At 46.0% G+C, this 17,644-nt stretch overlaps 1 protein-coding gene and 1 non-coding gene across 5 annotated transcripts in view; both read left to right on the top strand.

Annotated features, from left to right (window-relative positions):
• ABL1 (ABL proto-oncogene 1, non-receptor tyrosine kinase) overlaps nucleotides 1-17,277 on the top strand; it is a 266,841-nt gene extending 249,564 nt beyond the window's left edge. For all 4 annotated transcript variants that reach the window (XM_086924806.1, XM_086924805.1, XM_086924808.1 and 1 more), the window contains exons 9-11: nucleotides 7,146-7,235; nucleotides 7,472-7,636; nucleotides 11,818-17,277. In XM_086924806.1, the coding sequence (XP_086780932.1) occupies nucleotides 7,146-7,235; nucleotides 7,472-7,636; nucleotides 11,818-13,487 (1,925 nt within the window). In that variant the 3' untranslated portion in view covers nucleotides 13,488-17,277. The remainder of the gene's footprint in view (nucleotides 1-7,145; nucleotides 7,236-7,471; nucleotides 7,637-11,817) is intronic.
• Nucleotides 10,009-10,134, top strand: LOC147718006 (U4atac minor spliceosomal RNA). Its single transcript, XR_015296206.1, has one exon. It is a non-coding gene; the product is annotated as a U4atac minor spliceosomal RNA (small nuclear RNA).
• Nucleotides 17,278-17,644: the final 367 nt, after the last annotated feature.

The raw sequence follows: 17,644 nt of genomic DNA, 5'->3' as shown, positions 1-17,644 counted from the left end.
GCTTTCATCAGGGCCACTACTCGTAACTAGTTGCTACTGTTAACAATGTGTAAACTAAATAATACACCCAACAAATCAGTGAAAGAAATAACTGTTTAAAGCGATACAACCTGTACCTACAGTTACGTACACATCCTCCTTGTCAGTGGATCTCAAAAGTAATCTGAGGACCATACCAGAGGAAAACCACCTACAGAGGTGGTTCAAATGCAAAGAAACAGTGACAGTCCCAGCGTCAATTTTCCACCAACTGTAAAAATATCGAGGATGAATCTCCAATTACATCTTGAATTGGTCCAACATCACCTCCGATCAATGGGTCCTGGACGTGATTTCAAAAGGACATACCCCGGAGTTTACAAAATTTCCTCCCAATCACCCACCTACTGGTCTGCCCCCTCCCCATTTCGAAGAACTATTGGCTCAAGTAAAATTGATGATCAGAAAGGGTGCTATCGAGATCGTACCACCAGGCCAGCAAGGCCAGGGGTTTTACTCCCGCTTCTTTTTAGCCAAGAAAAAGTCGGGAGAGTGGAGCCCCATTTTGGACTTAAGGGCCCTGAACAAATTCATCACGTCAAAAACATTTCAAATGTTGACCTTGCTCCAAATTTTAAATTATCTCAATCCCGGAGAGTTCTTATCCACGATCGACCTCCAGGACGCATACTTTCACGTGCCGATACACCCCAGGCACAGAAAGTATCTCAGTTTTTCAGTCGGACACCTACATTTCCAATTCAGAGTTCTGCCGTTTGGCCTACGCTCAGCACCGAGGGTCTTTACCATTATCATGGCCCCGGTAGCTGCTTTTCTGCGCCTACAAAGCATTCAATTTTATCCATACTTGGACAACTGTCTTATAAAGGCTCCGAACCTCCAGCTGGCAAACCAACACACTCAGTTTTGCATCGCACTTTTTCAAAACTTGGGCCTTTCCATCAATTGCCAAAAGTCACACTTTCGCCCGTCACAGCCGCAAGATTTTCTAGGAGCCTCACTAGATTCTCGGCTGGCAAAGGTTTTTGTCTCCCAGGAAAGACAAGACCGCATGCTCAAGATGGTACGATTCCTGCAGTCAAAGCTGTACGTTTCAGTCCGGATGTTGAAATCATTCCTAGGCATGGCTTCCTCGGGCATACAGTTGATCCCCCACTGCAGGTTACATATGAGAGTCATACAAGAGGATCTAGACAAGCAGTGGAAATAGATTTCAGGATCATTCAGTGACAGGATCCTTCTAACGCCCCGCATTCAGATGGCACTGGAGTGGTGGGCTCACCCTCCGAACATATCCATGGGTCGGTCTTTTTAAGACGCAACTCCCACTCTGACACTCACAACCGATGCGTCCCTGGAGGGTTGGGGAGCGCATCTCGAAGGAATGTCAGTAAAGGGGAGGTGGACTGCAATCCAACGCACTTGGCATATAAACCGCCTAGAGCTTCTTGCGATCTTCCTTGCCCTGAAATCTTTCCAGAGGATAGTACAGGGCCAATCTCTGCTGGTGAGGACAGACAACACCACCAGCATGCATTACCTAAACAAACAGGGCAGCACAAAGTCCCTTCTGCTTTCTTGACAAGCACAAGAGGTATGGGAATTACCGATTTATCATCAAGTTCATCTTACAGCCATCTTTGTGGTCCTGGGTGTTTCCAATGTTCTGGCGGATTCACTCAGCAGGTCTCTCTCGGACAATCACGAGTGGGAACTCAATCAACCAACTCTCGAGTTCATTTTCCGTCAGTGGGGCCAGCTGCAGATGGATCTCTTTGCGACTGCCGCCAACAGGAAATGCCAACGCTTTGCAAGTCGTCATCCCCACAGAGTCGAGCGGAAATGCATTTTCGATCAACTGGTAGAACGAATTCATCTACGCTTTCCCTCCGCTTCCTCTGATTCCGCGCCTGTTACACAGAATGAAGCTTCAACCCTGTCGTGTCATCCTGATCGCACCCAAGTGGCCGCGACGCCCTTGGTTCTCGGACCTTCTTTTGTTCTCCCAGAACGAGCCAATATCGCTTCATCCTCTGCCTCACCTCCTCACGATGAAGCAAGGGCAGATTTGCCACCCAGATACGGCATACCTCCAGCTCCATGCCTGGAACCTGAACACAATGAATTTGCGCGTCTAACCATCGACGCAGATTGCAGAGAAGTGTTGGCGCACGCTCGCGCTCCTTCCACCATTAAAATTTATCAACTGAAATGGAAGCATTTCTGTGTCTGGTGCCACACCAAAGCCTTGGATCCAATGACCGCCAAACCGGAACAAATCCTACCTTTCTTCCTATCCCTTGTAAAGGCAGGACTTTCTCACTCCTCTCTTAAGGTGTTTTTGGCAGCACTTTCCCGCTTCCGTCATGATGGTTCCACCTCGCTGTATTCCTCTAGAATCATCCAACAGTTTTTCAAAGGCCTCTTCCGTATGTTTCCACCCATTCGTCGTTCTCCACCTGCTTGGTGCCTAAATCTGGTCTTGTCTCAGCTCCTCCTACCTCCTTTCGAGCCCATCCACTCAGCAGGCTTAAAATTCCTCTCGTGGAAAGTTGCTCTATTGCTCGCCTTGACATCATCTAGGAGTGTCAGTGACATTCAGGCATTCACAATTCAGCCTCCTTTTCTCCAGTTCTCCAATGAGGCTGTTACACTACATACTAATCCAAGATTTATCTCGAAAGTTCCAAGTGATTTCCATCTCAATGAACCTGTCATTCTAAAGACTTTCTTTCCTGATCCACAAACTCCTGCTGAAAGTTCATTGCATTCCTTGGATTTGAAACGCTGTCTCAAGTTTTACATTCAGCGTACTGCATCATTCAGGAAATCAGACCAATTGTTCGTGGCCTATGGCCCGATCTGCAAAGGACAGCCTGTTACCAAACAGACTATTACTAGGTGGATTTCTTCTACCATTACTTTTTGTCATCAACGGGCTGGCAAGCACCTTCCTGCTCCAGTACGAGCTCATTCAGCTAAAGCTGTGTCAACTTCTACTGCCCTCTTTGCGGGGGTACCTCTACGGCACATTTGCAGAGCTGCTACGTGGTCGAGCAGCCATACTTTTACGAAGCACTATTGTCTGCAATCAACAGACGCCGCAGATGCAGCAGTGGGACAAGTGGTGCTGCGGAATCTTTTTCAATAAGGTGAGCCTCTGTGGCTACCCGCCTCCAGTCATAAAGGTTTGTTTTCTCTCTTGAATTTTGATATATTACATATTAAATGATATGTTCTTGTATGCTTGGAGTTTTGTGTTGCCTTTATGACTTGTATGATGATTTACTGCTTTCTACTCTTATTCAAGCATGTGAATCTATGAAAGACACCCCTAATACTGGAGAAGAACATAAGTTACTTACCTGTAAACTGTGGTTCTCCAGTATTGGTGTCTTTCATAGATTCACATGTGACCCTCCCTTCCTCCCCTCAGAGGCTCTTTTCTCCTCAGGCACTTTTGGTTATTGTGCTACGAAAATCTGAGGACTTGGGCTTCTGAGGAGAAGGTTCTAGAGGGAGCTACAGCCTGATTGGCTAGAATGTGGACCAATACATAATGACACTGATATGTTATTAAAGTGAGTTCTCCTTTAGGCTTTCTATGGGCCTATTCTGTTCTATGGTACTTTTAAATTTTGGATATTTTACTGTATTTTATGTATGTGTATGTATGGGCAATATTGTACAGGGCTGCCGGTGCCCTGATCACGGACCCCCCTGTGAGACGGCTTCTTTCATGACCGGAGCTGTTGTTGTTCATATATATATATATTCACTGAAAAAACCATAGGTTATAGACCATATATAGTTAGGAATTAGCATTTACAAAACCTTGAAAATTCACTGAAAAAACCATAGGTTATAGACCATATATAGTTAGGGATTAGCATTTACAAAACCTTATTTTACTCACACAAAACCATTGAAATTCGCATGTATAGTTAGTTGCACTAACTATATATCGCGCACCCGCAATCCACTGCTGATCATGTCACATATTACTTCATTCATGACATCATTTGTTTTTTTTGTCTCTGGTGGCCATCTTTGGGCTACATTGGGCTACATTTGGGCTCTAACATATATATAGCCCAATGTAGCCCAATATATATTTTTTAAAGTTAATTTTCGTAAAAACCACTGGAGCATATATCTTGAGACATAGCAAAGGCACATTGGGCTACCAGTCCCTACAATTTTGCCAAGTTTTGTGGAAATCCATTCAGCCGTTCGAGCTAAAAGTGAGTCCAACCGCCCTATGGAAAACTCAATGTTAAAAACACGTTTTGGGACTCCCCTTTTTTCTCGGCCCCTGCTTGACGAAACCCCCCCCAAACTTTCAGGGGACGCTCAGAAACAAAATGTGCCATTTTCCTGAAAATTTCAGCCAATTCCGTCCATCACCAAAGTTATTCAACATAGAATTTTCAGAAATCCCTATTCAAAAAAATCCTAACTATATATACCTACTGGCGACCGCCAGTAGGTTATATATAGATATATATATATATATATAACTATGGTAATTTTTATTTATATATGCATATATTACTGCTATTTTATGTACCGTGGGACTCTCACTTCGACAGGGAATATTCAAGCATGTGAATCTATGAAAGACACCAATACTGGAGAACCACAGTTTACAGGTAAGTAATTATGTTCTTATGTTCTATGTGGATAGAACTAAAACTTTCAGGAAAACAAAGCTACTCTTTGTAGCCTTTACTCCACCTCATAAAGGTAACCCTATATCCAAATTAGGCATAGCGAGATGGAGAGTCAACTGTATTGAAACTAGCTACATCAGAGCCAAAATACCTTTACTGGTTACTCTTAGAGCACATTCCACTCTTTTAAGAAATATTCCCATAGCTGACATTTGTAAAGCAGCTACATGGTCTACTCCACACACATTTACCAAACACTACTGTGTGGATGTTTTAGCACAAGCCAGTGTAGGTCAGTCCGTGCTACGTACTTTTTTTCAGACTACTGCAACTCCCACCGGCTTGCCACCACTTTTTAGGAGGAACTGCTTTACAGTTGATGCAGAGGATGTGTATACACAGCCACACATGCCATTGAATGGATTACTTACCCTGTAAGTATCTGTTCGGTGCATGTAGTGCTGTAGATTCACATGCACCCTCCCTCTTCAATGGATGCCAGCGGCCCTTGTAGTTACATTACATACTTATGTGATAGATTTACATTTAGTACTCTTCTTACACTCCTTTCTCACCTGCCTGCGGGAAAACAATCTAACAAATGCCAATGCGTAGTATCACCGAGAGGAGGAGTCACTGTCTCGTAACTCTAAAGTCGTCCACGGAGAAAAACAACTTGCACAACTTTGGACCCAAAACTAGATGGAGGAGCATGTGAATCTACATCACTATGTCACGAACAGATGCTTACAGGGTAACTTAATCCTTCTGTCTCAGTATGCACGTTAAATAAAATCACACTTGCGGCCCTTAAACCATGCATGAGTCTTTGAAGGTTGTCTCCTTGATGCAGGCAGCTAGTCCTGCTCTTGTGAGTTTGTTAATAGTAGTTTAGTCGGAGACGCTCCTGGTCTTTAGAGCTGATAGACTGGGACCTTGCCGTTTTTATACGGATAGCATTCTTTCTCTACGTTTATTAGAGCCTGTGCTGCTAAGGATATCCTAATTCTAGCTCAGCACACCTATCTCTGTTTCTTAGAAATATGAAAATCGAGAACTCTCTGAAGACCTGTGAGGGTAAGCTCTTTGGAAAGCCCGGTGGATATGGACATCTATGCTTCTAGGATGAAAATGTACTTCCTTGCTGTTGAAACACATTTGGTCTATATGCTGGTCTCCCTTTTTGGGCTAATATTCAGAAAACTAGATTGAACTCTCCTGAGAAATTTGGTTTGGAGGAAACCTTAAAACTAGTAGCATCGGAGATGGTCCATCTGAGATTTGTGGTGCCGACACTGAATGTATGGGCTTATGCTGATGAGAATACTTCCTTGTAATCTTATATTTAGAAACCGAACCTCCAGGTGGACAGTGCAGACTCTGCATCCTACAAGAAAATGACGTTTGTGGGACTCGATTGTATGTATTTTGGAGGGAGATGGTAGGCAGTAGAGTGTGGTAGTCTCCAGAGACATGTGCACCACTTATAAAATTAATATCTAATCAAGAAGAGATGTGAGGTAGACAAAGGCAGTGGCTGTGCCTAAAAAGTGTTTTAAGTTCAAAAGGGGTGCAGAATTGGCGTCCCTGCACAATACTGGGTAACCAGGAGCATTTTATTCTCTAGAGTGTGACCCAGTGGTCTATCAGGAATAAAACTGCAACCCTGACGACCTGTCCGCCTCCTCTTGCTGCATTGAAACACAAATGGTGGAGCTGCCTCTTCCTGTTCCAGTGGATTCTTTGGTGTCTGTGGTTTCCATATAGAGATGAGGCTTCTTGGGGAATGTGTAACAACGCTGAGCGAGCCCTTGTTTTTGCAGTAAGGGTTTTACGTTACTTGTGGTGTGTTCAGGAGTTTGACATCAGTTCGGTGTTTGGATTCTTTAATAATATGCTCAGTAATGTTAAAATATATAGGTTAATACAGAATATGCTAATATAGATGGATTTAAGGAAGATAACCATGATGGATTGCTGGTGTTGGAGGTCAGGAGCTTTTTCCTTAATCTTTCATGTGATGGAGGAAGAGGCAATATTAAGTAGCAGTAGTTGTCTTTCATTAGAATCTTTATCAGTGACAAGTGTCCTACCCACTAATCTATCCTAGAATAAGATGTAAAAAAGCTTATTTTTACTTTGAAAACGAACTAAGATTGTTACTCATGTGGTGGACCGTTCAGAATGTTGCTAACAATAAAGGCGCAAAGAAAATCGGAACCCCTAATGAGAGACATGGGGAAAGTTTTCAAAATATTCAGTGGGGGTGTGCTGCTAGTGGGTGATACATCGGTAAATGTGTAGCTTTATGCGGGACACCAAATGTAGAGTATCGTAGTGACTTTGTCTGCACGAGTTGTCTCTTGCTGGAGTGCATGGCTGTACATTTTGTTCAATAGCCTCTCTGTGGTGAAGAGTCCTCTTTGGTGAAGAGATAAGCGGGTGTCAATAAGTGCATTCTGTCTTCCGCAGGTTGGCAGTGGAGTCCTGCAGACCGCCCCTCTTTTGCTGAAATCCACCAAGCTTTTGAGACCATGTTTCAGGAGTCCAGCATATCCGATGGTAATGTCCTGTTTGCAAGTGTGACGGAGTAAGGCTTGAGTGTGTTAATCATGTACTGCCTGAAAGGTGGGAGGGAAACCCTGTGACAACGTTGTACTGGCCTTGGCAGCTTCAGGACCAGTCCTATGTACAATGAGCTCCTGTTGGTAAATTCTTCTTCTAGGAGGAGGACGTGACAGATGTTTGTCTCATCAGGTTGTACATTCAGTGTGTTGACCTCTTTCTTTTGTTTTCAGAGGTGGAGAAGGAGCTGGGAAAGAAAGGGCTCAGAGCTGCGGTGAATCCTTTTCTGCAGGCTCCTGAGTTGCCAACCAAGACCCGGACGTCCCGCAGGGCTGCCGACAGCCTGCCTACCTGCGACAGTCCCGAAGGACCTCCTGCAAGAGGCTTTGGGGATATAGGTGAGTTTTAGTGGGGTTCACTTGTCTCTCTCCTCCTACTTGGAGGGACTAGTGGGCGGATGACAGCTGCTTAGAGGGAACGTAGAGGACTGTCTGTATTCTCAGGCCTTGTGGTGTTCTTTGGGGAGTTGGTTGTACTGCCATCTCGGGCTTGGTTAGATGGATTAGTCCCATTTCTTTCCTTCTTACTTAGATGCTTTGTCTGATGATGTTGGTGAAAGCATTTGCTGAATTTGGCACGTGTGGTTGTATGCTAGGATCATCCTGCATCTGTCTGAATGTTTGATTTTTAGGCTTGCATCATAACATTCTTTTGCTCTGCTCTCTCTCTCTAACATGTCCCATTGGTAGAGCACCTCTCACTCATTCAACATACCCGCTTCAGAATCTGTGAATATTACAGTCTTGTTATCCAACTCTTCTCCATATTTCACACCTGTTTTACCCACCAGTAAAAGCCAACACCAACAAATATAGCAGCGTATTATATGCAGCCTTGAGCTGCTGCAGGGTGAGGCATACACCTGACTGCGACTTGCCACTGGATCCTGCACCCTGCGCTGCATGCACCAGGCTGCTGGCTGCGGCTTGGTACTGGATCCTGCGGCACTCGCAGCATGCTCTAGGATGCATGCTAAGCCGCAGCACTGGATCCTGCAGCACTCACTGCATGCAAACCGGCAGCTGGCTGCGGCTTGGCACTGGATCCTGCAGCACTCTACGCATGCACCAGGTGGCTGGCTGCGGCTTGGAACTGGATCCTGCAGCACTCAATGCATTCACCAGGTGGCTGGCTGCGGCTTGACACTGGATCCTGCTGCACGCGCTGCATGCAAGAGGATGCATGTTACATCTTGGCACTGGATCCTGTGGCACTCAAGGCATGCACTAGGTTGCATGCTAAGGCTTGGCACTGGATCCTGTAGCACTCTGCATGCACCTGGCGCTGGCTGCGGCTTGGCACTGGATCCTGCAGCACTCACTGCAAGCACGAAGATGCATGCTAGGGCTTTGCACTGGATCCTACAGCACTTGCTGCATGCACCATGCAGCTAGCTGTGGCTTGGCACTGGATCCTGCAGCACTCGCTGCATGCCAAGGTGAAGCACTGGATCCTGCAGTAATCGCTGCATGCACTAGGATGTGTGCGAAGGTGCAGAACTGGATCCTGCAGCACTTCCTACATGCACTAGGATGCAAGGATAAGGTGCAGAACTGCATCCTGCAAAACTGCTGCATGCACTGTGATGAAGGCTGCAGTGTGGAACTGTGAGCTGTGACTTGCCAACTATTCTAGCTTTTAAACTGAGGTCCATGAGTGATATGATTCTTTGCCCACGATTCTCTGTATTCATTAGCACTTGTGTTTTGTTCTCAGCTCTTGCAAAGTTTTGCAGAGTTCACTCACACCATCTCCAATACCTAGTCTGCAGACTCCTATCTGCACCTGCTGGGTCCCCTGCTGCTTTTAGTATTCATTTTTAGGTCTCGGCTGGCGAAAGCAGCGCGCATGCGCTGCTCTCATCATACGAGAGCTTCTTGGAATCAATACAGATTCCAAAGCTCTCGGAAGCGGAGTTGAAGCCCTGCCCATTTTTTTAATTGGTTCGTGTCCTCTTGCATGCAAAACGCTGGCTTCTCATTGTAAAGGAGGCTTCTTAGTCCCTCCTTGTTGCCGCCTTGTCTCCTTTTGCCTCCCCCCAACCCCCCCCCCCCCCCGCCCCCCTACCGGGATTTGCTCTTTTTCCAGCGGCGTGACACTCTCTCCTTCATTAGTCCCCATGCACTTTTTTCTTCTCTCTCAGCTTTGGCAAAGTCAGCCCCATGTTTATTTTCGCATCACGCTTTCACTCGAAGTGAAAGCGGGATGCAAAAGTAAACACGCGGCTGCCTTTGCGGTACTGCGCTTATTTCATGTAACCCTTCGAATGAATAGATCAGGGACACACACACACGAGAAAAAAATGCATCTTGGAAAATTAACCATTAAATACTAAGAGACTCACAATTACATATTGGAAGATTGAATTCAAGATTTGAAGCAAGTGCATTTAAATGCCATTTTAAATAAACAACGTTATCCAAACGCCAAGTCTGCAAAACTCAAGCCTTCCCGGGCAGAGTTTCAAACTTTCTCTCTGTCTGTTAATAAGCAGATCAACACGAGAAGGGGGCGCAATTTATGATGAGCTACATTACAATGGGGGAGGGGACAAGACTGTCGATTCAGTGACCTCACCTTACTGCTGCAATACTGTTCAGAAAGCGAGACTTTCGTTCCAATCAATATTAAAATTCCACATCACCGTAACAAAATGAGGGTCTTTACTGGTCATTCGCGATGCACTAGTATTATAATTATTAATATTATTACCATCCTTATCTTGGGGTTGCGCTGCTGTTCAATGAACGTATAGTCAGGGCAGCACTGCTAACACCTTAACAAGACATACGCGCCACTATTGCGACCGCTTTAGAAAGGTGCAATTTTTGGAACCCTTACTTCTACTCCTCGTCCAACAAATAAGAGATCTACTATTACCATCGTCAACTCAAAGATTTATAATTGCCTATAGGTGGCAGCACCATTGACTCAGATGAGCATTTCTGCTTATTTCTCCCTAGCGGCTAAAGAATGCCGCTGAGACCCTAGCATTTAAACTGTTAGTTGATGTTATGTTATGTTATGTTAAAAAATTTGTACCGCGCACGTACACCGAGACGGTTTCTTGGCGCTCATAACAGACATAACAAACTGAGGCAGGGAGCATTACTCAACGGCCTGCTTAAAAAGGTGGGTTTTCAGGGTTTTACGGAACAAATCATAAGTAGGGCAGTGACGGAAGGGCACAGGAAGGGAAGTTGAGGTGAATGAAACAGCAGTTCACCCATTATACTATGCCCACGAAAAAGAATAAGGTGAATTACTATTTTAACTCTTGTCCTCGAACATCTGAGGAAGTGTTTGAGAGCCTTCCATTTCTATAGGAACAAAAAACAAGCTTTGAAAATGCAATAGGTCTCGCCTTTGATTAAGTTGAAGCCATTTGCTTTGATAATGGTATTGTATAGCAAAGCAAATGGCTTTAACTTGATGAAAAGCGAGACCTATTGCATTTTTAATGCTTCTTATTCTTCAGATTTGTACCTCCTAATTATACTAAATAGGTACTCGTGGTCAGAGGACACCACCTACGGAGTACGGTGAAGTAGCCTTCTTCAGGCTACCTTTAGTACCTAGTATAGTGACAAAAGCCCAGCATTCACATTCAGTAGAAGAGTAGAAACCCTATTCATGCCTAGACGTGTGAAACAATACTTGCATGTGCTCCAGTACTTGACCATCATACAGTATGTCTTGTGAGTAGCTGTGCAAGCTTAGAGCCGGCACAGCGATCTTTGTGCCATTTGTTCGCCTACTGTGCAATGTGCCATATAGAGAAAGTACTCGGACTCACATGAAAGAACTACATTGGCTGCCAGTAGCGCAGAGGATAACCTTTAAAATTCTTACTATAGCTTTCAAAGCAGTTCATGACCTTGGCCCCTCTTATCTGAGAGACAGATTTTCCCGCTATGTCCCTACTCGGGCTCTGCGTTCAGCAGATTGCAATTTTTTAAGAGTACCCCGATTTCAGCGAGTTCGCTTGGGAGGCCAATCTCTTGCTGTTACCGCGGCCAGGACTTGGAATACTCTCCCCCTCCCCCTGAGATTAACTGAAAATTTTGTGACATTTAAGAAGGCACTTAAAACTTATCTTTTCAGAATTGCTTATTAATTTCTTCATTGAAAAAGAAAATTTCTGTTCTCTTCTTTCCCTTCGGCCACTTACCTGTTTCTTTTTACGCGCCAGGACACTCTGGTAGTATATGAGCACGATATAAAACAGCTAAAATAAATAAATAAATAAAATAAATTTGCAGGACACTGTCCAATCATGGTAAGGCCATTTACAATATTAATCTTTCCGAAGCTGCTCACATGAGTGCGATAGAGTCAAAAATAACTCCTATGCGGCACAAGACCATTGCTTTGGTGGCATGTGTTCTATGTAAAGAATATTATTCTGAAAGTTAATTTTTGGAGTGTGTCACTGTAACTGGGTGCAGATGTACCTGCATGTGTGAGGTCCATGGTTGCATTTTTAACAGTTTGTTGAAATATGTTTGTATCTTCCCAGAGCATCCCGACCCTGAGCCAGCAGCCTCTCCTCTGCTTCCACGCAAGGAGCGGCCAGCTATGGATGAAGATGAGCGTCTGATCCCCAAGGACAAGAAAAGTCTCTTTGATGTCCTGAAGAAAAAGAAGAAGAAGGCTGCGCCCACACCTCCCAAGCGTAGTAGCTCTTTCCGTGAACCGGAAACCCATGCTTCTGAGCGGAAGGTTGAGGACGACGGACGAGAGCACAGCAATGGCCTATTCCTGAACTCTACAGGGGTACCTCTCGACTCACTAAAGCTCCAGAGCAATGGGTTGACGATCACTAATGGGACCTTAGGGTTTATGTCCCCTCATCTGTGGAAGAAATCCAGTCCAGCAGGCAGTAAACAGGCAGCAGCGAATGAAGAAGAGAGCAGCTTCAACTCCACCCGCCGCTTTCTGCGTTCCTGCTCGGCCTCCTGTGTTCCTCATGGGGCTAAGGATACAGAGTGGAAGTCTGTGACTCTGCCACGTGATCCCCAGTCTACTGGTCGGCTGTTTGACTCCTCCACCTTTGGAGGCCATAAAAGTGAGAAACCAGCCTTACCCCGCAAGAGAGCGAATGAAACCAAGGTCGATTTGGCTCCACGGGGTGCAGTGACACCCCCTCCTCGGACCCTAAAGAAAAATGAAGAACCTACTGATGAGGTTTTTAAAGATCCAGAGTCTAGCCCCGGATCCAGTCCACCCAGCCTAACCCCACGACTTGGTCGTCGACAACCCACAGCCTCACCTTCCTCACAGAGCCAGCTTCAAAAAGACGATGGCGCCAAATCTAGTGCCTTAGGACCTGTAGTGCCTTCAGAAACCAGCTCAAAGCAGAACTCTACTGTGAGCCCAGTCACTGTCAAGCAGCCTGTGGAGGAGTCGAGGTTGAGGCGACTCAAACAGACGTGTGAGCCACCTGCAAAAGACAAGTCAAAATCATCAAAATTTAGGGCTTCCCCTCCCCAGCCGCCATCCTCCTCCTCCTCTTCCTCCATAGGGAAACCCGGCAAGACTTTGCACAGCCCAAGTCACGAAACCGCAGGGGATGTAGCACCAGGTGCCAAACAGAAACCTTTGCCTCAGGGCTCAGACTCTACAGGCAGTGACACAGCCAAGTCCTCTCAGACTGGTGAGGGCTTCAAGCGACCTCTGCTTCCCTCTGTAATGAAGCAATCACCCTCCAACAAGCCATCACCCACCACAACCGCTCCCTCAGGGGTGACCTCATCACCGTCAGCTTCCCATGGTGGTGACCAGCAATCCTCCACTGCCTTTATCCCCCACATCCCCACCAGAGTCTCCCTCCGGAAAACTCGACAGCCACCGGAGAGGATTGCTAGTGGCACCATCACTAAGGACGTTGTGCTGGAGAGCAGCGAAGCGCTCCGTGTAGCCATCAACAAAAACTCTGAGCAGATGGCCAGCCACAGCGCTGTCTTGGAGGCAGGCAAGAACCTCTACACTTTCTGCGTAAGTTACGTAGACTCCATACAGCAGATGCGCAACAAGTTCGCCTTCCGCGAGGCCATCAACAAGCTGGAGAACAGTCTGCGGGAGCTGCAGATCTGTCCTGCTACTGCTTCCAGTGGGCCTGCTGCCAGCCAAGACTTCAGCAAGCTTTTGTCCTCTGTGAAGGAGATCAGCGACATTGTCCAGAGGTAGCGTATGGACACACACTCATTCAGCATCACTGGCTGCAGGCTGCTGATTCAGTGGAGGGTGTTTTTGTGGTGGACAGAGGCAGGTGCCAGCTCGTGCCAGAAGGCTTGGGCCAAAGGAAGCTATGCACAAAGCCTTACCCTTGACTTACCTTTGCACCTCTAAAAGAGAACCTTACTCCTTCACCCCGCTTCCCCATAACAGGAACATTTAGGAGCTCACAATACATAAATTAGTGAATTCCACATATTTGTTTATTTGTTGTATGAGGGACACAGTTTGATGCTGAAGTGAAGGCTTCAAGTGATCTCTATGCATTTCAGTGGCCACCTTCTCGCCTAGTGAGCAGCGTAGGTCTTCTCTAAACCAGCAGCGTTGCTAGACACCCCAAAGAGAGCTCGTCCACTTCTGTGGATATACAGTTTGAAGCAAGGGACCACTGCAAGCTGAGGATGGCCTAGGGTGTTGATTGTGCACTGCTCCAGCATTTGCTCCCCAGGGAAATTCCAATGACCGAATTGAGTATGTCACTAGTCCCCAGCGAGGGGCTACTCATCCTTAACTCGGCTCTTAGGAAAGGATTAAGTTGAGCCTAAAGTGTAATCCAACAAAAACTAGAGTCAGTTACAGGTCAGCAACCTTCTCAGCCTGTCCTTGAGGGCACAAAGGCCCATCATATAGCAAGATGCAGCTCAACTCAAAAAGATTAGGATGGCTCAAGTGTTAGAAGTTGGTTCAGTCTACTATTAGGTAACATTCCAGCACAACATAATGCCTCAGTGAAGACCAGGATGTGGGTCCTCCCTTCCAAGGAGTGTGGTGCAGAGACGTCCATGGTGGTTTGTATCGATTGAGTGGGTGACAGTTCTCCCCTGGTCCATCTGTCCTGCAGACGGTATGCCAGTAACCTCCAGTTTGTGGAGCACGGTAGGATAGATGGCTCATAGATTGCTCATGGATTGAGAGGGACAGGAAGGCCAGAGGAGCACCCTCATTATGTTGACCCTTCAAGACCGAGAGCAAGCAGCACGCGACTAGTTGGGAGTTTTATTCCTTGATCCAGCAATGGGTCACAGTGGTCGTGACGCTGGGGATGGACATCCTGTCAGAACCTGTGGAATGTATTTTTCACATTTTGGCTGTGCTTTATTTGCGGAGTTTTCCACCTGTTGGGAGAGTTCTACGTTCGGTGAACGTACTGTATATACAACATGTGTGTACAGTTCATGGCGACAGATGGAGTTATCCAACATCACCTCAGTGTGCAATCCAAAAGAATCCTGGGTTGTCTGTCCTTGCACAATTGTGAACGCAAGAGGATCCTTTACCCAACCTGTCCTACCTTGAAGACAGAAGTAATTTCTTCTGACTGTGAAAGATATTGTAATTATTGCAACATGCTTGTTTGTCTCACTACAACTCATGTCTGTCCAAAAAATTCACCTCTTCTCTCATCAAAACCCCTAGTCTCTCCAGCATTCCTGAGTAGATCCAGCTCCTCTTTCTCGTTATTCGCTTGTTTCACCAGCAGTGCTGGCTCTGCTGAAGAGAGTCCAGCTTTCATGGCCCTACTTCTTCTAGTCTCACCAGCAATTCTGGCTCTGCTGGAGAGAATGCATCTCTAATCTCTCTGAACTGCTTGCCTCACCAGCAGGCCTGTCTCTCCTAGAGTAGATACAGCACTTCTGTCCCTACTCCTGCTTGTCTCACTTGCCTTCTCGCCTCTCCCAGAGTAGATACAGCTTTCCTCCCTACCCCTGCTTGTCTCTCCAGCAGTGCTGCCTCCTGAATGCATCTCTAATCTATCTGCTCCTGCTAGTCTCTCCAGCAGTCCTGCCTCCTCTCCTGAAGAGTATACAGTTCTTTCCTCTCTACCCCTGCTTCTCTCACTTACTGTCCTGCTTCTCCTAGAGAGACTGCATCTTTTAACTCTTTGCTCTTGTCGTCCAGCAGTCCTGACTCTCCTGGAGAGACTGCATCTCTAAACTCTCTGCTCTCATCTCCCAGCAATCCTGCTTCTTTCTTCTGGAGAGACTGAGTCTCTAAAAACTCTGCTCTTGTTGGTCTCCCAGCAGTCCTGCTTCTCCTGGAGAGAATGCATCTCTAAACTCTCTTCTCTTGTCTGCATTTATAATCTTTATACTAGTTTGTCTCACCAGCATTCCTGCGCCTCCTAAATTGGATGCAGCTGTTTCCTCTCTTCTCCCACTTGCCTCATCCTGTAGTCTTGCCTAGTCCACAGAATGTACATCTTACCTCACCAGAATCTAAGGTCATCCATTAAATGGCCTTAGGTGGGCCCGACATCCACCTGTCCACAGTGGCTGTCTTGGTTGAGGGTCCGTCACGTTTGGCTGCTGCACGAGTTACTAAGGGCACATAGAGACTGGCCTGAGTATGTGGCCAAGTTCAGGTTATTCAGCAGCGCATGCCAGGCATCATGTCCTTTTTACGAATGCCATTCCCTTCCCTGCTAGGATGGGACCCTGCCCTTTACCCACTCCATGAGCACAGTGCAGCAACACTACTTCCAACCTCTGATCACATGTTCGTAATCGCCAGATACTACACTCAAATGCAGAAATTCCAAGTGGCCTTCACAGCATCTCTAAGAGTGTAGCCCTGGTCCCGTGTGTGCGTTGTCCTTCTCTGTGCTGTGACGAGCATGGAGGACATGAGTTCAAGGCTTGCCTTATCCAGCGTTGCACCGCCGGGCAGGCTCACAGGATACTTGATGCTGCTCATCCCTTCTGTCTGGTGTGATGGCAGGTGACTGAAGCGGAGTCAGTGGCGGTCACCAACAGAATCAAAACTAACTACCCTGTTTCCGTACTGTTCAGCATCCTCAGGCACAAGTATTATGCACACTATGCAAATTCTATTTCAGAAGGAGCACTCGGTCAGCCTGGCACCTGTTAGTTGAAGAGTGGCCACCTGGCAGAAATGAATTGTTCTACCTTCTGCATTTACTGGGTCATCCTGTGGCAATGGTACCCAGAGCCTAGTTAGGGTGTGGGAACTGAAGAAGTGTTTTAATTACAAATATGACTTTTTTTTATTATTTAAATGTTATTGTGGGCCTTTGCTGCCCAGGTTTTAAAGTGAATTTGCTAAAAATCAAGTCCACTATTCTCAATTCTTGCAAGTTACTGGGTATCCCCTACACAGCGCACAGGTCTTTTCCATTCACACATACCCTCAGATGCAGTCAGGCCGAGTGTGGGGTCCTTACCCAGCACTGCACGCATAGCTGCTATGGGACACACAAGCAATTGGGATCAAGGGATAGTCGCAGTGGCCACGGATGTGCCTTACTATTATGCAATCACCACTCGGAGTGAGTCAAAGTGATTCCCTGTCACCTTGTGCCTCGCGGGCATTCTTTTCAGCAATGTCCTTGTCCTTTTCAAGCTGTGTTGAGCTTGATCTTACACGCACTTACCCCTCACTCTGCACAGATTTTAAAACTTTAAAGTGAGGGGATCGAGGCGTGAAAATAAATGTTAAAAAATCACAAACCCATAAGCTGCCTTTAAGAAAGATTTCTGATGAACTCAGATTGTGTTTTGCGAAGGTACGTGTTCCATTATCGGTGAGATTTGTTGTCATTTTACACCTTTGGTTGACTTTTTCTGTAAATAGCCCTTGTCTGTTGTTTAATGGTGCTTTCTATGCCTGTTAACCACTTCTAAATACGTGGAAGGTTGAATTCCACCTGCAATGCTTCAAATTTGAATTTCCCCTATTGTTTTTGTTGTTGTTGTTTTTTTTAAATAAACTCACGTCAAAGGAGTTCTGGCCTCATCTTCCATCAATGTGCTACAAGCAAGATCCCAGCGCTCCAGCCCACCTGGCCACCTACGTCACACAAGTTGTAACTTTAAGCTGGCTTTGAGTATTACAATTGATATAAAATGAGTTGTAAGGATCCTCTACTTACTTGCCCTCTACTAACTGACCGCAACAACAAAAAAAGCAGAGCAGCTCTTAAAAAAGCTGATGATTGTCAAAGTGCTCCTTTTAAAAAATATAAATCCGGTAACCGTGCCAACAAGGGATTTCGTTTGAAGATTAGCAAACTAAATCTATCAAAATCAATTGTGAGTGCCCAGATTAGTGGCCTCAAATATATGAATTATATAAATCAGTTAAAGTCAAAA

Source organism: Lissotriton vulgaris, chromosome 5, assembly GCF_964263255.1.
Source record: "Lissotriton vulgaris chromosome 5, aLisVul1.2, whole genome shotgun sequence".
Taxonomy (NCBI): domain Eukaryota; kingdom Metazoa; phylum Chordata; class Amphibia; order Caudata; family Salamandridae; genus Lissotriton; species Lissotriton vulgaris.
Note: the sequence above shows the minus strand (reverse complement) of the source record. Positions and strands in the feature narration are given on the sequence as shown.